Source organism: Podarcis raffonei, chromosome 1, assembly GCF_027172205.1.
Source record: "Podarcis raffonei isolate rPodRaf1 chromosome 1, rPodRaf1.pri, whole genome shotgun sequence".
NCBI lineage: Eukaryota > Metazoa > Chordata > Lepidosauria > Squamata > Lacertidae > Podarcis > Podarcis raffonei.
This window is the reverse complement of record NC_070602.1, coordinates 136326330-136352499: the sequence shown is the minus strand read 5'-3', so window position 1 is coordinate 136352499 and position 26170 is coordinate 136326330. Positions and strand designations below refer to the sequence as shown.

The 26170-nt window shown below is 40.6% G+C and overlaps 1 protein-coding gene across 2 annotated transcripts in view; it reads left to right on the top strand.

The window, feature by feature from the left end:
* Window positions 1-26170, top strand: part of SPAG16 (sperm associated antigen 16) — a 395434-nt gene that overhangs the window by 318515 nt on the left and 50749 nt on the right. Inside the window, exon 16 of one of the 2 annotated variants that reach the window (XM_053364511.1) lies at window positions 17227-17301. The exons of the other annotated variant lie outside the window; for it this stretch is intronic. Coding sequence (XP_053220486.1) covers window positions 17227-17246 — 20 coding nt within the window. The 3' untranslated portion in view covers window positions 17247-17301. Of the gene's footprint in view, window positions 1-17226; window positions 17302-26170 lie in introns of those variants that run through there. 2 annotated transcript variants of the gene reach the window in all.

The window sequence follows — 26170 nt, the reverse complement described above, 5'->3', positions numbered from 1 at the left end:
AGATGAGTCCAGAAATTGATGACTCAATACTGGCCTTACAATTCATGATAGTGTATTAGAGGAGTAAGGAGGAAAGCATTCACTCATTCCTTCATTATACACAGACTTCTGCCTTCTAGACACAATTTGTACTAATAGTGTTGAATCAAAGCTAATTGGGTGCTACTTTCTTTTAGAGAGTTATGGGGAACTGGGCCCCACAACTGTAACACAAGTTTGATTTGATTCCATGACTGACATGACCTCCAGTAGAAAATATAAGCTTTTAAACTAATATATGAATTGATGTACTGTATTTCGTTAATGACACAGCCAAATTAAGGTGTAGGTTAATAGTATGTAATTACAGTTTAATCTGAAATTTTGATACATTCTTCCTCCCCTTTTAGCTAGATTAATGTTATAGCCTTTCTTAATTGGAATTCTGTTGATATGACTTACATAAATTTCAGTGAAGCCTCACATTGTACACATTTTGATGATCTCTTGTTTTTTTCAACTGACCAATCCATGTCCTAATCTACTCGATTTACTCAAACTGTATTCCTAGCACTAGCAGTCTATTTTCCCTTTTACATTATACAAAAATTGTTGTCTAATTACAGTCATCACTTTTGGGGCCAGTTTCTCTGTTACAACAGAGATTTATAGATTTAGTTCCAAGCAAATTTGTTGAAAACTTAATTATGGTTTGCTTTGCTCATTGTTCTCTGGAAACCATACCTAAATTGAAAATTTATATAAGCTCATGCATTTCAGATCCATTCTATGCATTTTCAGGGTCTGATGAGGTTGTCTATTTCTTTAACGAAGGATTGGCATCAGACTTATTTGAGATTAGATGACTTTAGCTCTGCTTTCTTAACTTCAGGAGAGTGTGGCTCAGTGAAGAATGCCCTGTTTCAATCACTAGCATCTCCAGGTAGGGCTCAGAATGTCTGCTAATCCTAACTCTAACTCTGGTGAGCCATTGCCAGTCAGTGTAGGTAGCTTTCTGGGTCATGTGGTACATGGAGGACCTTGACAAGTGCCAGAGCTCACAGAAACGCTGTTTACCTTCCCACCGCAGTGGTAGCTATTTATTGACTTGCACTGGTGTGCTTTTGAACTGCTAGGTTGGCAGAAGCTGGGACAGAACAACGGGAGCTCACCCCGTCATGTGGTTTTGAACTGCTGACCTTTTGACTGGCAAGTCCAAGAGGCTCAGTGGTTTAGACCACAGCACCACCCGCATCAGTGTAGACCAGCTTTCCTCAACCTTAGGTCCCTAACTGATGTTGGACTACAACTCCCATCATTCCTAGCAAGCATGGTCAGTGGTTGGGGCTGATGGGTGTTGTAGTTCAAGAACATCTGCGGACCCAAGGTTGAGAAAGGCTATTGCAGACATGACTGAGCTATGTGGATCAATGGTCTAACTCGGTATACAGCAATTTCCTGTGTTCCTAAATTTGGTCTGGCAAATATCTCTGAGGGTGTATCAGAGCAGAAAATGGTGAACAGAAAGAGTTAGGTGCATTACTGTTTTACATTATTCTCTAGCACAAGAATGAATTTCATAATGGTGTGAAGATTGCTATATATGTATATCATTTCTGTGAGTTCTGTGCCTGTTTATGCTATAAGGAATCCCTCCTTGTTCATTGTGTCTCTGCACATTTTGTTAATGGCCAGGTCAGTACACCACAGACCTTCCTTGAGTATTTGTGATAACTAGGAAATGCTCTATAGTGCCTAAGTATTGTTACTATTCTTATTTTTTCCTGCATGGAGAAACAGTGCTGTTGTAGGATCATAATATATCCCTAAAAGTACATGGACGAAGATTCCATTTTGGATTTTTTCTATTCCATATTTATCCCACCATGCTAACTCCCTGTGGACTTTCTGCCATATCCAGGTTCCTTTTGGAATCCAACTAAAAAGTGAAACATATTAATTTGGGATTCCTGCATTGCAGGGGGATGGACTAGACGACTCTAGGGTCCTTTCCAACTCTAAAATTCTGTGTGTTCCAGCAGTTCCATTTTGTTACTTATTTATATGCCTGTTTTAGATATTTTGGGTTCCTCATTTTCCCTCTCCTAAAAATATTTTCATCTTTTAAGGTTAAGTAATTTGTTGGATTCCATAATATCCTCCACACTTTCTATAGGTAACATTTCCTTTTCATTAGTTTCAAATGGCGAGGTTAAATTTCTGATCCATGTGGTAAATGTCACATGTATAAAATTCTTTCTATTTAGACTATTTCTGATATAGAAGTAAACCGGAGGATTTGGGTATTCTGCTTTATATAATTGTAGTGTGCCACTGCAAATAGCACATGTAATTCCTTTAAAGGTCCCATTTATAAGCTTTCTATGGCACATTACTCAGCAAATTGCAGTATCCAGCAGCAGGCACACGACTGAAGCTGACCTATGACTCTTCTGATCAGTAGGAACCAAGCAGTACATTCTGCAGCTGAGTCTTTCCTTATACCCTCTCCAGCCAAACCCTACCTTCCCTCCACTGTTTTCACACTAGGCAGCTGTTTTAAAGTGGGAATGTCAGATGTCATGGGTATTTATTCTTCAATTTACAGAATGGCTAATTTGAAGAAATGGCTGTTTGAAAGAGGAGGCACGGCTGCCTCATTAACTTGGGCTTGCCTAGTGATAAAGTCTACTAATAGTAGGACAAGAATAATCAGAAGTGTACGTTAATGAGGGCTGCTGGCTTCTGGAATTAGTTTCTTTCACTTTTGGGGCCAGAATGTGAAGTTTTGACACCTAAAACGTAACATTTGTCTATGAAAATCACCCACAAATAGAAGTCAAAGCAAGAGAGGAAATTAATAAATAATCTGGATCTATAGGAGATATTTTTAGTTTCTCTGTGGATGTAGTAGCAGTGATGTATGACCTTTGCAGAAGCAATATTTAAAACAAACTTTTCTTTGGGAGGAAAAAGCATGCTTTCAAAATGATGAGAAATGGAACATAGACAATTTCTTCAATGTCATCATGAAATGAGGCAGTAAGAACATTTTTAGTTGCCTAGTTTTTAGATGAAATGAGCTTGACAGAAAATTGTTTTCTGTGTGCCCACCATTAGACCTTTAAGTGTACTTAACAGCATGGATCTGAAATCCATATGAAAATCAGAAGTTTGGGATTAATTAACTCCCAAATACAACTATGCAGATTTAATTGGCTCTGGGGTTTAAACCTTACTTGTTAGAGTGTAACTAATGAATAGAATTGTCAGGATCTTAGGCAGTGTGTAAGTTTTTCAAATGCTTAATTGTAGATATACAAGAAATCTGTTGGAAAATGACCATGCATCTAATTTCTAGTTTACTCTGTTTATTAAAGAATCTTGAGAAGGAATTAAAACCCACAGTTTCCCTGATAGCATGGGAAGAAATGATTTTATCATAAAAAAATATTGCAGCCTTCGCTTGGAAGAGTAGCTTGTGGTGATGGTTGCTTTTTGCCCAAACTGTTTTCAGATTTAAGAAAGTCATTTTGTTAGAATGCTAATTAAACTGCTCAGTATCCAAAGAGCCTCCCATCATCTAGTTCTGTGTGCCCAATGTGGCTTTGGAGTCCTGTTTCTCTAATAGCATGAGCCAGGCTGCATTGCAAAGTACTTTCAAAACTGAGGAGCCCTTCAGAAGAAGATGTGGATATATTATGGGGATCTGCTGTTCAAAGACATGCCTGCCCAAATCTTTGGGTGCACTAAAGTATATTTTTAGATCCTGGCCATAGATTCTCTTACATGATAAATGTGTCTCCTTCAGGTATGATTCTCACACTTGCTGTGCCATCAGGAATGTGATTAGGAAAAAGGGCATATAAACTGCTTTATCAGTATAACAGCAGTGATAATATTTCACGGTAGATATGTAGGCACAAACGGTGTAAGCTGCAGCTTATTTAACTTTTAGTCAATCCAATTGGTTTCAAGGCCAATTATTCATATGCAAGTGTCTTCAGGATAACAGCCAAAGTCTATAAACCATCTTAATGGAGAAACCTAATTTCATGAGAGAGGATAGACAAATGTGGCCATCTATTTTTGCCCTCAGACCACCTGATACAATATTACATAAGCAAATACTACATAATCAGGCCCATTGTCACAAATTATAATGGGCAAAAGCCTGACCAGTTTGTGTCAAAGATGGAGTGAAGTCAAGCCCGAACTGAAATCTGGATCAAAGCCTGTCACAAACACTCTGGAATTGAACCTGAAGTCTCAAGCCATAACAAAACAACAAAAATCAAGCTTCATATTCAGAATATTTATTTATTTATATTATTACTTCTGTTTCACCACCCCAAATGTATTATGAGCAGTATTGGGGGTGGGGTTGTACATTTTAGGTTTGTCTAGGCCAGGCTTCCTCAACCTCGGCCTTCCAGATGTTTTTGGCCTACAACTCCCATGATCCCTAGCTAGCAGGACCAGTGGTCAGGGAATTGTAGTCTCAAAACATCTGGAGGACTGAGGTTGAGGAAGCCTGGCCTAGGTCATTGTACTCTTACCATTTTCACAGGCTGGGAAACAGCAGGTAGGACAGAGGCCTGTTGCTTTAAGGCCACAGTCCATTCTACCTTCTGTTGAGCACATTTGCTCTATTATTGAATAGAAAGCTGATCATTCTATTATATTGTGTAATTAGTCTCTGGTGCTATTAACATAGAATTTTTTAGCCACAATTTCTAAATTTTAACTTAAAAGCCACAATATGCTTATGCAATTTCTTGACAAACTGCATCAGTGTTAGGCTTTAAATTACTCAATGTGGTAGAACTCATGTAACTCAATAAAGTGGTATAAAGCTTTTCTCAAATCATTAAGAGCTACTTTCTATGGATTATTTTGGCCATTTCAGGAGGGGAGGGTTGTATCTAACTCTTCTGTAACTTCCCTTATCCATGTCATTGGTAAGACACTTGCAAATGTGAGAACCAGGCATCATGTCCCACACTGTAAAAGTGGATGGTTGAAAATGTGGATTTAAAATTTAAAATCCAATTGACACTCAGTGGATTGCCTTGGTTCTTCTGTGTATTTTAGACTGCAGTCCAATTCAGACTTTGCAAATAAGGCCTAGCAAACATACTGGGATTTACTTCTGAGTAAACATGCATGAGAGGAGGAGCTGCAACAATGGCTGGGAACAGGAGTCCACTTTCCAGACCAGCTGCAAGAAAGTGTGTAACTTCATGCTAACTTAACAAAGTTTATCCATTTGCACCAAAAACACTCCATCCTGTAAACAGAGTGCTAAGCAGTACAGTGGTGGGAACTGCATTGCATCATCTAAATATAAAAAGCAGATGTTGTGAAAAAATACAACCTTGGAGTCATCCTTAGTTTAGAGTTTGGGGTAGGTGGTTTCATGGACTATTAGCCCCCCCCCCCCCAGATCTGACTTGAAGCTTTTAGTTGCAAACTTTCTGAGAACTCCTAACTCCTGCACAAAAGTGAATGGGCAAAGCTGGAGATCAGTACTCTGTAGATCAGACACCAGGGATCTTAATATTCTGCTTTCATTCCTGGAGCTTAATTGTTGACTCACCCTTACTAGAGCACAGTTGCTCTGGCTCCAGCTCTGCCAGATATATGTTTACATACCATCCCTCTTAATCTGCATAATTTCCCTAACATCGTCAGAGAACAACTAATTGCTGGTTATTTATTTGTTTACCTGTTTATTGCAGCTTGCAAAGTGTGTGTGTTATGTGTAGCAGTGAAATTTCCGTTCCAAGCACTTCACAAAACCATGCATCTTAAAACGAGCAGGAGATTTACAGACTACTTTTGCATACATGATGAAGTCTGTTTTATTTTATTGCATTATACTACAAAATAACCTTGGCTGATGCTTTTCAAGGTCCTAAGCAACTAACAGCTACTGAATGTGTATCAGCTGCATTCCAGCACTATAACTACAAACGAAGGGGTGATCGAAGATCTTTCAAGCTTAGCATAAGCATATGGACAGTTCCCTACTGGTAGTATAATAAAGCAACCTTTATTTCAGAATGTTTAGGCAGAGTTCCCCTAGGATAGTGTCCTTCGATGATCTTCAGCATCTACAATGCAGGTGGAAAGAAAAAGGGAATAAGTAATTAGCTACTATGGTACTTTGAAGGGGAAGAGATCACATAAATGTTTAAACTCACGGAGTATATGCAAAAAGTACAACAATGGATGACCAAGATTCTGTGTAACAATACATATATTTAATTCATATCCAAATGCATTTTTTATAAAATGTAAGTCGATGAACTCTTGGGCTTGATTAAAGCTACAGTGGAAACATTTGGAATCACTTATTTTCTAGTGAGAGCTTAAATACATATGACAAGTACTGAAATTTGCAAATCCGCCAGAGGGTAGATATGGGGAGGAGGGAGAATTTTATGAAATCTTACAGTGAAATCGGACAAGGTCAGAAATGACAAGTGCTGAGCTGAATGTTCTTCAGGTTTTAATTTTACCTCAAATGCAGTGAAAACGTCCCAGAAGAACCTTAATTCCCAGTGGTGCTGATGGGTGTGAGGAGCCCTGGACAAGGTGCCCCCCCACTCCCACTGCCACCAACAGAGACATGGAAAATATCTTGGGGGGGGGGTTGCATTCTTTTTTCTTCTTTTCATACATAAGAGCTGCTCCTTGAAAAATGCAGTTTCCAAACTGTAAGCAGGCAAACACTCCTATTTTTGCTTTCCAAAGATCTCCACAACTGAGGACCCCCACTTGACATTTCCACTTTACCTGATCTCACTTGGGTATTCAAATAAAAAATATGAGGGGATTCTTTCCCCCTTCCCTTTATAAGTAGCTTTTGAGATACTGAATTTGTTGTACCGTTAATCTCTTTAAAGTTTTCTAACCTCTCTGCAAGGCCCCAGGTCCTGCTGTGGAGTGCTTGGATCACAGTGGAACAGAGATGCAGTTTTGAGCTGGAAGTGGAGAAATCCTATTTGAAATGTATAGGACACAGAGCTTTGTGGCTGCTTTAGCCAACCTTTTATGCTGGAGCAGATTTCTGGGGGAAAAATCATTTTTTCTGAACATGAGGGTGGACAAAATGCTAAATACAAAGAAGTGCTATTTGGGGTGGAGAGTTGTGGAAAAGAGGCTAAATTAGAAATGTAAATTAGACTAGGTAGAAATGTGTGTGGATGGGAGAAAGTATGTCATAAATATGAATAACGATAATACAACAAAGGGCATAAATAGCTGTCGCGATGCTACAGGAAAAAACAAGTCTGTCTCCGTAAAGGGCTGCATCCTTGTCCTTTGTCTTTCTGGGATGTTCAGAGATGTTCTCTCTCAGAACCTCTCTTCTGTAGAGAACTCTGGGCATGCTTTGAAACCCAGCACTTGCCTCAAATAGGTAAAATTTAACTGATTTTGTAGTTTCATTTTAAGTTTCTTTCTGTGAGTTTCCTTATCCTTCCTTCCCCTTCCTTTTCACACACAAAACTAGACAAAACTTTTGTACTGTTCCAGAAAACAGATGGTAGGAGTCAGCACATAGTTTTGCTTCAGTGGCCTTGGAGTTGTCTCAATAGCTTCATGCTAGTTTAAGGACAAGGCAGTGATCCATGAATATATGCCTGTTGTCTTTGTCCATGGAGTTTTCTTGGCAACGATACTGGAGTGGCTTGCTGGTTCCTGCTCCAGGTGGATCATGTTTAGTCAACTCTCCGCTTTGACCTGTCCATCTTGGGTGGCCCTGCACGGCATAGCTCATAGCTTCTCTGAGTTATTCGAGCCCCTTTGCCACGACAAGGCAGTGATCCATGGATAGGTTTGATCTTCTTGCAGTCCATGGGACTCTCGAGAGTCCCATGGACTGCAAGAAGATCAAACCTATCCATTCTTAAGGAAACAGCCCTGAGTGCTCACTGGAAGGACAGTTCCTGAAGCTGAGGCTCCAATACTTTGGCCACCTCATGAGAAGAGAAGACTCCCTGGAAAAGACCCTGATGTTAGGAAAGATGGAGGGCACAAGGAGAAGGGGACAACAGAGGACGAGATGGTGGGACAGTGTTCTCGAAGTTACCAGCATGAGTTTGACCAAACTGCGGGAGGCAGTGGAAGACAGGAGTGCCTGGCGTGCTCTGTCCATGGGGTCACGAAGAGTCAGACACAACTAAACGACTAAACAACAACAACAAAGTTTAAGGAAGGAAGCTAGCTCAGCCTCCTGTTGCTGTTCATCCCTACAATCCAGGGATGAGGTTCACCTTTTGACTTACAAAGAGTTCTGTTTAATTCAGAAATGTTCATACTGCTCATCCATAGAAATTGGGCTAAAGAACTTTCTTCAGGGAACTTTCGTTCTTTATGAATGTAAGATCCAAAATGAAACTGGTGTGCCCTTAATTTACAGCCCCACCAACTAATTGACAAAACCTTTACTGTACTTATCAACCAGCTAAAGCTGGCAGCTCTCACTAAACCGTACCAATAAAACAAATGGCCTTGGATCACTAATGATGACTAGAATAACTCATGTAGCTGTGTTTCTTTTGGTGAAAAGTGCACATTGGGTGCACAAGTATATTTATACCAATTCCTTTATATAGCAGGGTGAGAAATCTTCATGCGTGTGATTTTGAAAACCTCTTTTCTTGAAAATGTTAGGAGCAATTCAATTGGCTATGCAGTCCTTTTACCTTCCTTATACCAAAATGCTAAAGGCCATGAATATTTCATGCAAAATTTGAAAGAATGTTCGGAGAAGTATTTATAATGATTGAAGCAGCTCTAATGAGATCTTAGGCCTCCATATTCAGGAGATGAAGGCACCTACTGCCGGTAGATGTGTGAGCTTAAAGTTGTTTTCCCTTGCTGCACAGATGGCTCTATTTAACTATCAGCTTCCTCAAAAGCTGTCAGTATTCCTGAAGAGAAATGAAAGGCATCAAACCAATGTTATCACAGACATAACTTGGGTTTCTTTCCTCTTGATCGATTGTTGTAACACCTGAAATGATTTCATAACTGTTACTACTAATGGAGAGAACAAGTTTCACCTTAGGCTGAGAGGTTAGCCAAAGAATGAAATTATCACAGCAGTTACATGCCATTGAAAAATTGATAGACGATGTTGGCTGAACCTGATGCCAAATTACAGCATAATATAATTGTCCAGGTTATGGCAATTTACAGCACTCACAAAGGCAAAACTGTGAAGCACCATAGAGCTCAACCCATGAACTGTCTAAGGCACTGATTCCCAGCTCACAGCACCACCAGAGACATGGTGGGACATCTGCAGCCTAGAATTCTCTTGGTCGAGGAGTCGAGTTGTACCAAAGAACTAACCCTATAACATTGTCTGCTGCAAAACTTTCAGATCTCTGTGTTTCCTCAATCTAAGCAGCTTGGAAGCTACCACTTCCCCCTCTCTCCCCCACACTATTGGTCAGTTGAAAATATAAGAAGTGGCCCATCTAGCCAGCGTCTTCTTCTAACAGTGGCCAACCAGCTGCCTTTAGGAAGCCCACGAGCAGGATAGGAGCATGACAGCACCTTCCTGCTTTATATGTGCACAGGAAAGTCACAGGAACAACATATGTGATGGTTGCTATTGTCAAATCTCCTTTGGTCATGAGCGCAGACTGGAGCGCAGGGGCAGAGATGAAGGACAGGAGACATCTTTCTTCCAAAGCATTGATTCCTGAAAGAAGTCAATAAGCTTTTGCCCCACCCCAATCTTTCAAATATAATGACAAAGCACTTAAGTATGTTTTTGTAGACAAAAATATTTTTATAAACTCTATGATTCTATTATTTGTGATTACGTTTTATATAAGCAGCAATTTAAACTCAGCATAACAATAAATGAATAAAAATTCAATGTGTGAAGCTTTTAGTGGAGTGGTGTGCATGCATAAATGACCAATGGGAAAAAATGAATTTTGGTAGCTCAGTAAATAAAATGAATCAAAGGCTGAGCTAGAGCACAGGAAACAAGAAAGCAGCAAAATAGGGATTATTATAAATGTTTCCATTTCTTTTAAAGTAAAAGCTTTAGAACAGTACACCAAGCTAGTCTTTGTGTCATATTTCAGATGAGCAGAAAGCATAGCCAGTACCGCTTTTCACAACAAAAAGACAAATAATGCAACTGTTGTAGAACCAAGCCGAGCAATTTATCGTTCATAAATTCTGGCCAGAATTACACTTGCCTTGTTGACTACTCCTTTTGGTGCCTATGTAAACATCCTCTCCTTTTCTCTCCCCTGTCACCTTCAGTATTGCAAAATACATGAAATAATGTCATTGCATTACCATCTCTTGCAATTGACAGGCAATGAAATGGAACCAGGACAGGGAAACACGTAACAGGATGACATCGTGTCCTGCATTTTACCTTACTAAACTCTAAATGGAGACTGAGGGAGGCACACAATAATACACTAGGCTACTGCTCTGGGGTATGGCTACACATCAACTGTGACTTCCAACCTGAGTGGCCATGATGTCCTTTTGTCATTTATCATGACCAGTTTTCAACTACTGGGTATAGTTATACTACCTTATATGGCAGAAATGAGCTGTCAGGTATAGCTGCCAGGTACTTAATATCTCCTTATACGTCTTAAGAAGAAGGAAACGCCTCTAATTCAAAGAACTATGGCAGGAGTGAAAGTGACATATTGCCATCTTGAGAATATTGATTTACAGTAGCTTTTTGGGAAAGAGTTCTGAATAGTCAAACGATGTGACAATTTGTTGTTGTAGAAGAAAATGATATCACATGTTCCTGGCTTGGCTGGTGCAGAGTATACATTTATAACAGTTATATGGATTAGAAGTGGCATATGACGCCTGACCCTGCTTCAAGAGGTTAGAAGTTATTTTTCCTGAGACAGGGCACAACAGAAACCTCTCGAGGTTGTCATTTGTGTTTTAAAACTTTAACACTTCAAAATTTGTAAAACATCACATATAAAACTGATACCATTGTTATCACATAAGCTCTCTTTATCTGCAGTGAAGGAGAACTGCAGTTGCTGATCCTAGTAGTGGAAGAGAAAATATATCTAAATTGGGTTCAAGGATACATAAAAACCGCAGCCCTTGTGGGAATTTATTTTTTGGGTTGGTTCACCGGAAGCTTTCCAATAGACGAGGGGAGGAGAACCTCTGGCTCATCCACCCATTTCAGCCAAGCAGTGCTCCCCTGTCCTACACCTTATGTCATGTATGATGTCAGGCGAGGGGCAGATAAAGACCTTGTTCATCCTAAAAGTTTTTGCAGGCACTGGTGATCAACTGATGGGTGGTGCCTGCAAAGCCCTGTGCAAAGGTTGCTGCAGAACCCAGTAATAATTACTGCTGGGTTTTGCAAAGCACTCTACAAGGGCTCCACAAGACCCAACAATCAGCTTAATGTCAAGAGCAGGCTGAAAGGGTCTTTGAGGGCTATGCATTTGCCTGCATGGTTTGAAACTGTGCAGGCAAAAAAGGTTTAAAAAATAGAAGAAACTCATCTGATTATCCCACCCTGAAGTAGCTAACAGTTCTTAAAAAGGGGGGGGGGTTTCCCTTAATTTGTAAAATCTTGCCTTTTTTTAGAAAGCAACTACTAAAATCAATTTTCATTCCAAATCTTCAATGAAATACTAAAGTTGCAGTCCCATGCATGCTTACTTGAGAGTAAGCCTCATTAAAATAAATGGGTCTTGGGAGTGGAGTCTCATTCCCCTTCCTACAGTCCCTCCCCCCTTTTCTGGCACTTTTTATGGATGTCTTTCTTTCACAACTGCCTATTTGCTTTCTCCTTGTGTCAGCTTGCTTGAAATCAAATGTATAAAAAATAAATCTGAATTTTTTTTAGCTCCCTCAGAACCTAATATAGGCAGCAATTGTTTTGCTGCTGTCCTAAGCCCATTTAATTTGATGTATGCCCCAGTTAAATGAAAGGGCAGGCAGCGAACAAGTGAGTTAGTGGCCTGAGTGAGCAGGTTATCAGCTAATCAGTCTGCATGCAAGCATTACAGTGCAACCCTACTCAGAAGCAAGCCCTACTGAATACAGTGGGGCTTCCACTCAGGTAAATTAGATTAGGAGAACAATCTTACTCCTGAATAAATAAATAAAAGCTCCAATAATCAAATGAGACATATTATCAAGTAAACACAGCAATCCTAAAGCCTTAAAGGTAAAGGTAAAGGGACCTCTGACCATTAGGTTCAGTTGTGGACAACTCTGGGGCTGCGGCGCTCATCTCGCTTTATTGGCCGAGGGAGCCGGTGTTTGTCCACAGACAGCTTCCGGGTCATGTGGCCAGCATGACTAAGCTGCTTCTGGTGAACCAGCGCAGCACACGGAAACGCCGTTTACCTTCCCGCTATAAAGCGGTACCTATTTATCTACTTGCACTTTGACGTGCTTTTGAACTGCTAGGTTGGCAGGAGCAGGGACCGAGCAACGGGAGCTCACCCTGTCGCGGGGATTCGAACCGCCGACTTTCTGATTGGCAAGTCCTAGGCTCTGTGGTTTAACCCACATTAAACCCAGGGAAACATTCTCATAAGGATCAGGCTGTAAAATTTCCACAATTCTTCTATGGTATATTTACCCGGGGGGAAATGAGAAAATAAAAGCCCTGCCATGGCTGAACCCAAGTAATCTTATTCCCTAAATGAGCTTCCTCCAGGAATCTGACCTCTATAGCTAAAGCAACATAAACCCTACCCTTGCCCTTAAAGGGGACTGGATGCTAGGTAGACTTCACAACCCCATCATGACAGTAGTTTATGAATGTTTACTCTTTACATAGAACTGGGAAATTTCCTGCCTTTGACCCTTCTATTCCAAGTACAGTGGTACCTCAGGTTACATACACTTCAGGTTACATACACTTCTGGTTACAGACTCTGCTAACCCAGAAATAGTGCTTCAGGTTAAGAACTTTGCTTCAGGATAAGAACAGAAATTGTGCTTCGGCAGCGCGGTAGCACCAGGAGGCCCCATTAGCTAAAGTGGTGCTTCAGGTTAAGAACAGTTTCAGGTTAAGAACGGACCTCCAGAACGAATTAAGTTCTTAACCTGAGGTACCACTGTATTCCTAGTGTGCACTAGAATGATAGTCATTTCCAGTGTATAAATCTGATGTTGAGAGATTTGCCCTCTAAAATTGTGGGCGCCTGGATTAGGTCCTCCCTCAGTGAGCAATCGCTTCCACAGCACTTGTAGGCCCTCTTTCCTGTGGAGAGGAGAGGTCCCTAACGGCTTCTAGGTCTCTCCCTGCAAGCTGCTCTCCGTGATGCTGCTTCAGCTTAACCATTGAGATTATGGTAGATGGATAGCCCCTTCCAAAGCCAGGCAGCTTGTTCCCACCAGGGGGTGGGGAAGAGTCTGTGGCAAGGCTGGACCATAGTGGGCCAGTAACACTCACATAAGACAAGCGGAATACAAGGCTGTAGCCTCCAGGCTTGGCTGAGGGGTTTACATTGTGACAACTTTTCAGAGGCTCACCTGGTTCAGAGCCTCTCTGGTTTCAGAGGCCTATGCACATGGTTTTTGAAAGCACCTTCCATTTTAATTGAGTTTTACATGTTGCATGGAACGTGCTGCCTGAGAAGTAAAAATCCAGATCTCACTTGGCTACACTGAACCAGTTGTATAATTCCTTGCATCTTGGTGATGGTCTTGCCTGAGCAACACAGAGCTGAATCAAGAGGGCAATACCACTTGCAGGTGTTCAGAACTTTGTGTGTGCAATTTGCAAAAGGTGAACTATTTTCCCAAGCAAACCCTAATGTGACTTTTAATGCCAGTGTGTGGATAATTTTCCTTTTTCAAAGGCTGCACAATAGGCTAGGTTAATATGCTACTTGGAAAAGTAAATGGAGAATACTCCCCGCCCCGGGCTCACCTGCTCTTAATCACAAACTAATATTTATGGATATAGCATCTTCCCTTTCCAGGCATCCATGACACAGACATAAATTTGAAATTTGCTGCTTCTCAGCTGATTGTTTTTCATTAGCAGCAGCTCTCTCATGCTTCCATTCTTGGTAGCAGCAAGCGTATACATGTATGTGGCGTTTCCTTGGCAGCAAATGTGTTTAAATCACACACCCAAGGCTAGAATTTATAATGTAGTTTGCCAGAACTGTCTTATGTTCTCCCAGTACTTACAGTGGCATTGCTTATTTATTTTATTTTATTTTATTTTATTTTATTTTATTTTATTTTATTTTATTTTATTTTATTTTATTTTATTTTATTTTATTTTATTTTATTTTATTTTATTTTATTTTATTTATGTTCACAAGAATCTGGACTGAAACCTGAGGTGTGTTATTAAACTATGCACCCAAATTATTTGGTTAGTTTTGAGTGTGTCTCTCAGATTTTCTGAGTGTCTTTGATTAATACCTACAATTTTAAAAATTGACTACTTACAGAAGTAAATTATAGATAGATTAGAAAAAGGCTATTCTCTCTCTCTCTCTCTCTCTCTCTCTCTCTCTCTCCCTCTCCCTCTCCCTCTCATCTTTTCTTTAAACCAAGACCTGTAGCCTTCCTTTCTTTTATAGAGCTGAATAATAAATCATGCTCCTTATTTCCAATTTATAGTAGAGAAATTAAAAATGGAGCTGGAGGTAGACTAGGGGTGGTGCCTGTAATTATAACCTGCATATTCTGAGACAAAATGGTTAAGCAAGGTAGAAACAATTTTCATAACCATCAGCCAAAAACATTCGAGTAAAGAAGTGAAAGCCCCCAGCCTTTTGCATTAGTCTTTGCAAAATAAGGTATGAATCATATCTAGATCAGTGAAGGAGAAATGAGCATGATTAATGAAGCGATTCAAACCTTTAATGCATGCCATAAAAATGTTATTCCTAGCCGAATACAATATGATTAGCAAAATATTGTGAGTTCTCCCTTTCCCCCCACTCTATAAGCCATTTAAATTGGATTTGAGCCCCTTTAAGCTGCAATCTTATACCCAGTTACCCAGGAGTAAGTCCCATTTTACTCAGCTAAACCAAATCACCTTAAAAGATTATGTAAATATGACTTTGTTTTTCACTGCCCAAAGATTCTGCCTTGTTGGCATCCACTGATAAGTCTGGAAAAGTCTCCCCCCCCCAATCAACACAGAACTGTTTTTATTTTGTGCTATGAGTAGTCCACCTTTAACCTTCCAGATTTGTGCATCAGCACAAGCTACAGAGCATTAATGCAGAAATTTCGGCAAACCACCCGCAGACTCCACAGTTCCTTCATCAATCCAGCCATCGTCAACTGCCAACACCCCAAGCAATTGTGCAGGGAACGCCCCAGTTGCCACAGAGCAAAGTCACAAGTAACACTTCCAGGACCAGCTGAAGATCTTTTGCTCCCTGGGGGAGAACAAGAAGTTCCCCCACCCCCCGCCAAGCAAAGGTGCAGTTCACTCAAGGTTAGCCAAGTTATTTTTGCATTGGAAGCACAAACATTTCTGCACCATCACCCAGGAGTAAAAATACATTAAGAAATTAAACAACAAAAAGTTTGCTGCCCTTCAATGATGTTGAAAATCAGTTGCCAAACCCTGCCTTGAGGTAGTGTCAACCCTGAACACTTCACCGAATCACTTTTTATCTTCCCTCTTCTGGACCATTGCCAGGGAAGGTTGCAGTGGTATGGCATTCTCCAAAACTCAAGGCTCACTGCAGACATGTACTGCCCCTTATTGGCAGGATCAGGAAAGAGAGTTACCCTCCCTGACCTTGGGAAATTAACATAACCATGTATTCTAGCAAAGAACTTAGGCAAGAAAGCAGAATTTTCCAACCATGCCATGCAGGAAAACCAACTCGAGGGTAACTATGACCATAGGTAGGTGGTGGTTTCTCTGAGCAGCAACTGAAGAGGCGGAGGGTGCCACAACCTCTGCTGACTTTCCTCTCATAGTGGCACTCCAAGGTCAACACGATTTAGGCTGTTTTCTGCTGAGTAACCAACTGTCAACCCATGTGGGATGCTGCTGGCCAATCAGCGGCAGTGTACTCACTCAAAATGCCCACCCTTTTCCATCTCTCTCCTTTCTACGACAACATCATCACATCACATCATCACCATGGCTGTTTAAAATTTTCTGGGGCAGCTATCTTGGAGCAGTTTTCTGAGCAGAAGAGAAAATCATTTCCCCCAGGCTGGGGTCTGGCCAGGGCCCTGGGTCAGAAGTTTAGCCTTTTATTTGAATGCATCCAAAACCCTGCCCATTTTTCATTCCAGGTTTTCTCATATTGCATTAGATTTCAACAAGTGCTATAGACTGTTTTCCACCCTGGTCCGCAACCCTGCTCTTGGAAATCAATTTGGCAGGCAACATTTTCATTGCCTTCTTCGTATGTTTTCTTTCCAGAACACATAAGATGCATTTTTGTAGAAAAGAAGCAAAGGCTGGGGTGGAAATAAAAGAAAAATATGTGTTTTGTGTTAAAGATGGATCATTTCGTTTCTCTTTGAGGGTTTTGTTCTCTGGTTTATCTGCATTTATGTGAAGAAACTCAGGCCCACTTTTTTTGAGCTAATGGCTCTGGAGTCTTCCTACTTCAGCCTTGAACCTTTCAGTTGGTAGAAACAGATATAAATAATATGTTCAAAATATTTTTTCCACCAACAACACTCCCTAAACCCACTGCAGTCAGGGTAAATCAGGGTGGCTTCTCCTCCATCCCCTTGCTATGGTGGAGCAAAAAAAAAGGCTGCAGCCTGGAGCTGTGGCAGCAGGGTCCTTATGCCACCTGCCAATAGGGAGGCATTGAGGTAGTGCTGGTTTATGGCTCTTGAACCTCCCTTCAGGGTCAGGCCAAGGTAAAGAAGCAAAATTTCAGTAGTGTGGGATCAGTTGGTCGCTGCTAAAGGCTGAGTAGTATGTTATTATTAATAATATTACTTTTCCTTGTCATTCTGGTACTATGTCTGCAGCATTTCCTAAGATGAACAGTGTCGTGCAATGTTGGATTCCAAATAGTATATGGGCAATATTCCTTATCAAAGGAAGAAAATGTTGAGTTCAGTGAATAAGTTTTGTTTACAAATAAAATAATCAAGTATAACAGAATTCTTAATGTTTCAAAGCAGAACATTTTAATGCTATTTACTGAGGTGGTTGTGGCCTTCATGGAGCTATTGAACAGGCTACTAGGGGGGACAGGATTCTGGATTAGATTAAGCCTTTTTCTCATCCAGCAGGGCTCTTCTTCTTTTGATCTGCACAAAGACCACATGGTGTCAGCACATCAACTAAGGACAAACCACCTCAGGAAAGACAGGAGCAGTTCAATGAAATGTAACTGGGGCTGTACTGACCGATCACTGACAAACCTTCTCTCAATGAGCATTGCACGGGGCAGGGGGCTGAAACAGTTTCCCCTCAAGTCCTCATTTTTGTATATACTTTCCCCAGCACTGTTCGCAGCCATTGTTTCCTTGGTCTGCTGCTCCTTGTACCATTGCTTCCCACTTTTACTTCTTGGAGTGATCTGGCCAATCCCCATTTCCCCCTTTGACCTCACACGTTGAGAACTTGGTACTGCTCCTTTCCCATGGTCTAAAAGTTGAGACTCTGGGAAACAGGAATCTTTGTGCTCCTGTAGAAGGTTGAGCATTTAGGTAGAAGAGTCTCCAGGGGATGATCTGGAGCTTTCCTCCTTTCCTACCCTCAGCCTCCTGGCACCCCCACAGTTGCAAGGGGGGGGCAGGAGAAGCCCCAGAAAAGCATGCAGGATAAGGATCATTGTTCCATCTGGCAAGCTGCAGTGCTTGTGCTGACAGGCCCTTCACCATAGCATGATGTTGAATTCAGCTTTTAATCGTGTTGTTGTATTTGCTTGATTTCTTTGAGCTGCAGCTTGACAATTTTGGCTCAACAGTAGGGCCGAGTTCACTGTTAATGAACCCACTGTGACCCAAGCTAAAGCAGGCCATTTCTCAACACATACTGAGCCAGTGTGACAAAAACTGTGAGCACTAAATGAGCACAGACAAGCAGTGAGCTCCATCCATATTGAAGGTCCATAGTTAAGAATTATGGGGGAATGGGTCAACTACAAAGCTGGAGCTTTTAAAAATGCACCCATGCTTTGTTTCTTAAAAATATATATAATATACATCATTGTGCTAGAAATACTAGAAGTATGTTACAGGGTAGGGATTGTTCCTTGAACAGAGGACAATTACAGTAATTATTCAAATGCAGCATAAAAGAAACTAATCTCTGAAGCAATCCACCCCTGTTTCCAGTTTCAGACCAGAATCATCAATCCAGTTGTATGTTTGTTTTCATGACTGTGCACACTTTTGTCAACCATTCTTAGATTTGCATTAAGTTGTTAGATTTCCAGCATGTGGCAATAATAATCTTTACAGAAACAAGGAGATTTACCATAAGAGCCCCATGCCAGCATCCTTCTGGCAGTTGAACAAAATTATCAAGCATCTGACCTCAACTTATTTTCTGCTATTAATATAATGGCATGCATAACCTTTACCCAAAACCTATTAACCCAGGAGTATTCCCACTACATATGCATAAAATTAGAGTTGAGCATATGACACTTTCTGTTCTTAAATTGAACTCTTTTATCAATCTTTTAACTTAGTGGTATAAGATACATACCTTCCTCAAATTTAATGACATAATAAATGATTTTATCTTTATTTGGTGTGTTTGTGTTTCAGATACATTTGAACATATTAAACTTCCAGTCCACAGTTGTCTTTGTTCTAGGCAAACCTGAACTTTTCCCTTAGAGTAGAATCCAAAATAATTATATTTATATTTTGCCGACATTCTTTTGTCACTGCATTCACTGCCACTGCATTCACTTTCTGTTTCTTATTTGAAAAACATAACCAAATATAAAAAACCATAAAATAGGCAAATTGAGACATTGAACCGGCAAATATTAATAGACAATGCTGTTAAACATTTCCCCCAAATTTGATGAAATTAAATAATCACATATTCACAATACAGCAACCTATCCCATTTGCTTACCAAATAGCAAAAACATCTCGCATCGTATTTAGATTAAATTCTGCATCTTGAATAACTGAAACGTAAAACTAGATATCTGATTATACATCCTTCCTATATCTATTAGCAGTTTTCAAAATATGTGTAGATATCAGATTCTTACAGTTTGATTCATCTTTCTCAGAAAGCTACAGCAGTTATCATTCCAAGCGCCAAATGAAAAGCCCCAAACCTTGTAACCTTTTTCCTCACAGGGAAGTTGCTCCACCCCCCGAACATTTTGGTTGTCCTTTTCAACAATTTTTCCAGCTCTACAATAACCTTTTTGAGATGCGGTAATAGATAAACTTTATCTATTTAGCAAGATTTATAGACTGCTTCATCAAAAAATATCTAAGCAGCTTATATAAACTGATATAAAATATTCATTAAAACAGCGATACAAACAGACTTTAAAAACAATAGATGTAGAAACATTATCAAAATATAAATCAAGTCAACAGATTTTTAAAACATATGTGTATAATAAAATTACATGTTTGGCTAGACTTGCCTAAAAAAACAACAACATCTAAGCTACTCATGTCTATTTATTTCAGTGGTTAGTTAGAAACCATACAGTAAAGGGCCTTTCCTACTGTACCACATAGACGGAATGCTATACACAGTATTATTTCCCTTTTGTCACAAACGTATTTGTCAGATTCTATCATATTCTTAAGTGAACCCTTAAAGAAATATCAATTATAGGAAATAGAAGTTCTGGCCCGATTTGTAAAATTGACATTTTGAATGGAAAGAAGAGTGTTCACCAGCCATGAGCCTTCATCTGACTGATGGGTGGGGGGAGGAATCACCTGCAGAGACATCCCCTCCCTTTTAGACCATCTGAACCTGAGAGTTCGGCCTTATTGGACTTCTCCACCCCAAGGGACACCCCTCCATTCCTTCCTCATCACCTTCACACTGTATGAGCCAGTGGCTAGAGCATATGGCAACGATCCTTTACAGTAACAGGCGACTCTTCAGACAGTGGGAATGAAAGGACTAATAGGAGGCTCAAACAGACAGTCTTCCAAGTGCTCACAAGGCTTCAGGTACAGGACGCTGCAGAGGCAACAGGTTTTTCTGTGTTGAGTCCTAGCAAGTACTGTCTTCTGTCTTCTCCCCAGGGTGTTGATAAGGTGCCCTTTTGCCCTGCTGCCCTGGTTGGGGTGATCTGGTAATGCCTACCAGATTTGATGGGACTAACAGACTTTCTTTTTTTATATTTTTTATTAAATCCTGTTTTACAATTTCAAATAAACATTTTACAAACTTTAAAATATCCAATGACTTCCCTACTTCCCTTCTTCTGTTTCTATGGTTCATTTTACATATCATACATACCTGCATATTTTACTATAACCATTCCAATCAATTTTCCACTTTTACATCCATCAAAAATTATTTACTCTGTTGAATTTATCTCAATGCTACCAGTGTTTTCAGCTGTACACAGTTATTTTCCATATACTCAATAAATGTTTTCCAATCTTCTTTAAACATATGTTCTTCTTGCTCTCTTATTCTATATGTTAAGTCTGCAAGTTGTGCATATTCTGTCAACTTAAGTTGCCAATCCTCGCTCACTTTCCATTTTGGGGCTAACAAAAACAGGCTGCAGTAGTTGCATACATAAATTTTCTGGCACCTGGTAATTTCAGTCTGGGTTATCCCCAGCAAAACAGACTCTGGTTTTTTGTGGAAGGAAATTTTGAACATTTTCCTTCAATTCATTATAAATCATTTACCAATACTCTTTTACCTTTTTACATGTCCACCACATGTGGAAGAATGTTCCTTCTACTTCTTTACACTTCCAACACTTATCTGATTCTGTCTTAAAAATCTTAGCCAACCTACTCAGAGTTAATTATCATCTATTAATCATTTTCAAATAATTCTCTTTCAATGAATAGCATGCTGTAAATTTCAGGTCACTTTTCCAGAGTTTCTCCCAGAGGTTAAGATCAATATTGTGTCCTGTATCTATTGCCCAGTGTGCCATTGAACAAGCTTATCTTTAGTTTCCCATTCTAATAACAGATTATACATTTTAGACAAAAAAATTATCATCGTTGTCTTGCAAGAGTTCTTTTTCAAATTGTGAGCTTTGGTCCAAAAATCCATTCTTTCTTGGACTAACAGACTTTCCTTGCTATGATCCTGCTCTTTGGGATGAAGTGGAGCCTATCAGTCAGCCTCCTGGTGTCAGCCCAGCCTTCCCTTCGATCCTAAACCAGAAGAGGACAGGACAAGATTGTTTTACTCTGCCACAATTTCAAGTTACCCCAGTTATCTAAATATGTGTTAATCTGTACTAATAGATAGTCAATTTTAATCCAAAAAAATTGACTAAATTCTGCACCAATTCGAATCTCCAGTTATGTGACAGAACCATTATTCCACTTCAAATACCTCTGATTTAAACATGTTCAGGTGGCATCAAGGTATCAAAGACAATTCTTTCACAATAGGACACAATGCAGAGATAAAGTTAGAGGGATTCTGTACTGATACAGAAATACGATCAGCATACTGTATACAGAAAGCTTTCCAACAACTATTCCATCTCCCTCTTCAAATTGACAATTGTTCCCAATAGTATATTTTAAAACTGGAGCAGAAGAAGGCAAGCAATGGATGAAATTCACAATAGAAAGCCTTCTAGTAAATGCAGTTTGTACCCAGAGGATATTAACAGCCCAGTGAGTGAAATGTGTGATTTAACCATGGCCAAATAACACAAAGCCCTATAACTCCAAGCAAGTTAGTTATATTAGACTTATCCAAGAGGGAATTATTTCAGTGAGATAGATCCCTGTAAGACTTTAGAGCAAGTTCTGTTGCTATGCTGTGTGTATGCTGCTGCTGGCATCCGTCTTGGGAGACAATTGAGTAGTGTGTCTTTGGGGATGAAGACAAACTGCTGGAAGGTTACAGTGCCAGCTGAGGCTGTGGAGACTGATGTGGGAGACACATGTTCTGTTGCAGCTGAGGCAGATGAACATGTCTAGTTTTGCTGCTGCATTTCTTCTCTCTGCACTCCTTCCAGCGGCTGTTTCCTCTATGGTCACTGCTGTGGATACACGAGTTGCCTGCCTGTCTTCACTGCGGTTGTGTGCAAGGGATTTCCACATGGCAGAGTTGATGTTTCCAGCCTTCATGTCATGTTTGCAGACATCTTTGTAACACAGAGTTTGTCAGCCAACAGGCCTGGTGCCTGAAGCCAGCTCCCCGCAGAGCACATTCTTTGGGAACCTGCCATCTTCCATTCTGTGGACATGACCAAGGCAGTGTAGACGTCGCTGAGACAGGACTGCAAACATGCTGGGAATGTGAGCTTGGTGTTTATAAAGAGGCAGTGTTGTTTAGTGGGTAGAGTGGCAAACATGAATGTAGGTCTAAAATACTATGGTTAAATCCAAGCTTAGTTTTGAATTCACTGGGAAATGGGAAATTCATTGTCTTTCAACCTCAGTCCTTCCTTCAGTAAAATCAAAGGATAACATTTAAGGCCGACCTAATATTACATGGGTTTTTCTTGAACATTTTCAGCAATGTTTTCTCCCTGATGTTTTGGCACAATTAATTTGCATAGCCTTCTCTTTCTCTTATTCTTGGTTAACACTAGTGATATAGGCAGATGCAATGTAGTAATTACATGTGGCCACTCGTAATGTAGCCAGATCTGACTGGCAATGCTGCATAGTGACATCATCTCATTACATGATTTCTGATTGAATGGGATCTCTTGTGTGACTAATTCGGGAAGGACAAAACAACAACCAGATGAAAAAACATGGCACTCCAGTAGTTGTAGCCAGGGGTCGCAATAGCAATGAAAACTCACAAAGTGCTTTGTGTGGGTGGGGGCATTTCTACCCCACTGAAATTAGTCTGTTCAGACCACAAATAAAAATTGAAGAATATTAGGCACAGCCATGGCAATAGCAAAAGCTGTACTTCAGAGAGTGTCCCAGATTCCCACCCAGTTGTTTGTCATTGTATGATGTGAGATAACTTAGGTTCAGTTGCTTACATCATGCAGGGAAGAGCTGGAAGATGAGCTGGAAGATAGTCAGCATGGATTTCTGAAAAATAAGTCATGTCAGACTAACCTGATCTCGTTTTTTGACAGAATTACAAGCCTGGTAGATGAAGGGAACGCAGTGGATGTAGCCTACCTTGATTTCAGCAAGGCATTTGACAAGGTGCCCCATGATATTCTTGTAAAGAAGCTGGTAAAATGCGGTCTTGACTATGCTACCACTCAGTGGATTTGTAACTGGCTGACTGACCGAAACCCAAAGGGTGCTCATCAATGGTTCCTCTTCATCCTGGAGAAGAGTGACTAGTGGGGTGCTACAGGGTTCTGTCTTGGGCCCGGTCTTATTCAACATCTTTATCAACGACTTGGATGATGGACTCAAGGGCATCCTGATCAAATTTGCAGATGACACCAAACTGGGAGGGTGGCTAACACCCCAGAGGACAGGATCACACTTCAAAACGACCTTGACAGATTAGAGAACTGGGCCAAAACAAACAAGATGAATTTTAACAGGGAAAAATGTAAAGTATTGCACTTGGGCAAAAAAAATGAGAGGCACAAATACAAGATGGGTGACACCTGGCTTGAGACCACTACATGTGAAAAGGATCTAGGAGTCTTGGTTGACCACAAACTTGACATGAACCAATAGTGTGACGCGGCAGCTAAAAAAGCCAATGCAATTCTGGGCTGCATCAGTAGGAGTATAGCATCTAGATCAAGGGAAGTAATAGTGCCACTGTATTCTGCTCTGGTCAGACCTCACCTGGAGTACTGTGTCCAGTTCTGGGCACCACAGTTCAAGAAGGACACTGACAAACTGGAATGTGTCCAGAGGAGGGCAACCAAAATGGTCAAAGGCCTGGAAACGATGCCTTATGAGGAACGGCTAAGGGAGCTGGGCATGTTTAGCCTGGAGAAGAGGAGGTTAAGGGGTGATATGATAGCCATGTTCAAATATATAAAAGGATGTCACATAGAGGAGGGAGAAAGGTTGTTTTCTGCTGCTCCCGAGAAGCGGACACGGAGCAATGGATCCAAACTACAAGAAAGAAGATTCCACCTAAACATTAGGAAGAACTTCCTGACAGTAAGAGCTGTTCGACAGTGGAATTTGCTGCCAAGGAGTGTGGTGGAGTCTCCTTCTTTGGAGGTCTTTAAGCAGAGGCTTGACAACCATATGTCAGGAGTGCTCTGATGGTGTTTCCTGCTTGGCAGGGGGTTGGACTCGATGGCCCTTGTGGTCTCTTCCAACTCTATGATTCTATGATTCTATGACTGTACAGGAAGCGGGTGTCCCATGTGGTATCGAAGAGAAAAGGACTTTTTGAGGTGAAGGGCCATAGCTCAGGGTTTAGAGCAGCAGTTCTCAACCTGTGGGTCCCCATATGTTGTTGGACTACAACTCCCATCATCCCTGAACTCTGGCCTTGCTAGCTAGGGGTGATAGAAGTTGTAGTTCAACAACATCTGGGGAACCACAGGATGAGAAAGGCTGGGTTAGAGCATCTACTTTGCTTGCATCCTAAGCATCCTCAGCACATGATAGGGCTGGGAGAGACCATTGCCTGGAATTCTGGAGAGCCACTGTCCAGGCAGTGTTCTAAGTTCCTTTGGAGTCCTATGGCCCATTTAGTCTAGCATCCTGTTCTGGAGGTAGCCAGCCAACTCTGGTACCCTCTGCACTTGCGATCCCCAGCAACTAGTATTTTGAAGCCGTAAGTGTGATCACGTTTAGACTGAACTGTGCCCTAATAGCAGAAAAATCTGAATCCAGTACTACAATATTTGTCATATTTGGGGCTTGGGTTTGTTTTTTTAAAAAATGTGGGAGCTTGAGCTGATTCGAAGGAGTTGGTTTAATGGGAAGTTATGATGCTGTGTGCATAATCTGTAGGAAAATCAATTTGCCTGAAGTACTGAAATATTACACAGTGGGCATTCAGACTAATAGGATTATATTAATTAGTTAGATTGCTAAAACCAAAATAGGATACTATAAAGAAAGATAAAGCATTTTTCTGTACCCTTACTTTTGTTAATCAAGGTAAACATTTTATATTAGGGAGAACTATAAATTTCTGACATTCACAGAGAAACAGCAATAAGGGCTTTAATGCTAGTCTTCCATCCAAGATAGAAAATGAATGGGAAATGGTTTGACAAGCTGAGGAAAATTCCTTGTTTTCTATGGGGTAGGGCCTGATTCAAATCTTATGCATCACTGAATTGGGGGAAGGGGTGCATTGTATAGAGTCCATTTAACACACACACACCCTGGGGAAAAAACTCCAAGTAAATGGCATATATCAGTGGTAATGGTAGGGCTACCATTGACATCCAGGGAGAATTTCCAAAAGGCAGCACTTTGTCCTGGATCTTAGGCAAGTCATTCAAAAAACTGTGTTTCCTAAAAAGCTCAACAACTTTCAGGGCGTCCTGGAGTACCATTTCATAAGTGGAATATCAGATTCAACACTCAACATGATTCAATAAACACATACCTTAAAAGTATTTCGTTCCTTTTCAGTCCCTTCCACTCATAAAAATTACCAGTGGCATGGATTTGCCTAATTAAGTATACCTACCTTAAGCTGATATATATGTTTGTCAGACCACTGTCTCAGTCTTATGGATACATCCATTCTTTATTACCTCATGTTTCAGTGTAGAAATAGTCTATATCCTACATACTAGCTGTTCTATAAAAATAAAGGTAAAGGACCCCTGGACGGTTAAGTCCAGTCAAAGACGACTATGGGGTGAGGTACTCATTTCTCTAATATATAGGACACAGGTGGTGCTGTGGTCTAAACCACTGAACCTCTTGAGCTTGCCGATCAGAAGGTTGGCAGTTCGAATCTGTGCAACGGGGTGAGCGCCCGTTGTTCTGTCCCAGCTTCTGGCAACCTAGCAGTTTGAAAGCACATTAGTGCAAGTAGATAAATAGTGGGAAGGTAAATGGTGTTTCCGTGCCCTCTGGCTTCCGACACAGTGTTCTGTTGCGCTGGAAGCAGTTTGGTCATGTTGGCCACATGACCCAGAAAGCTGTCTGTGGA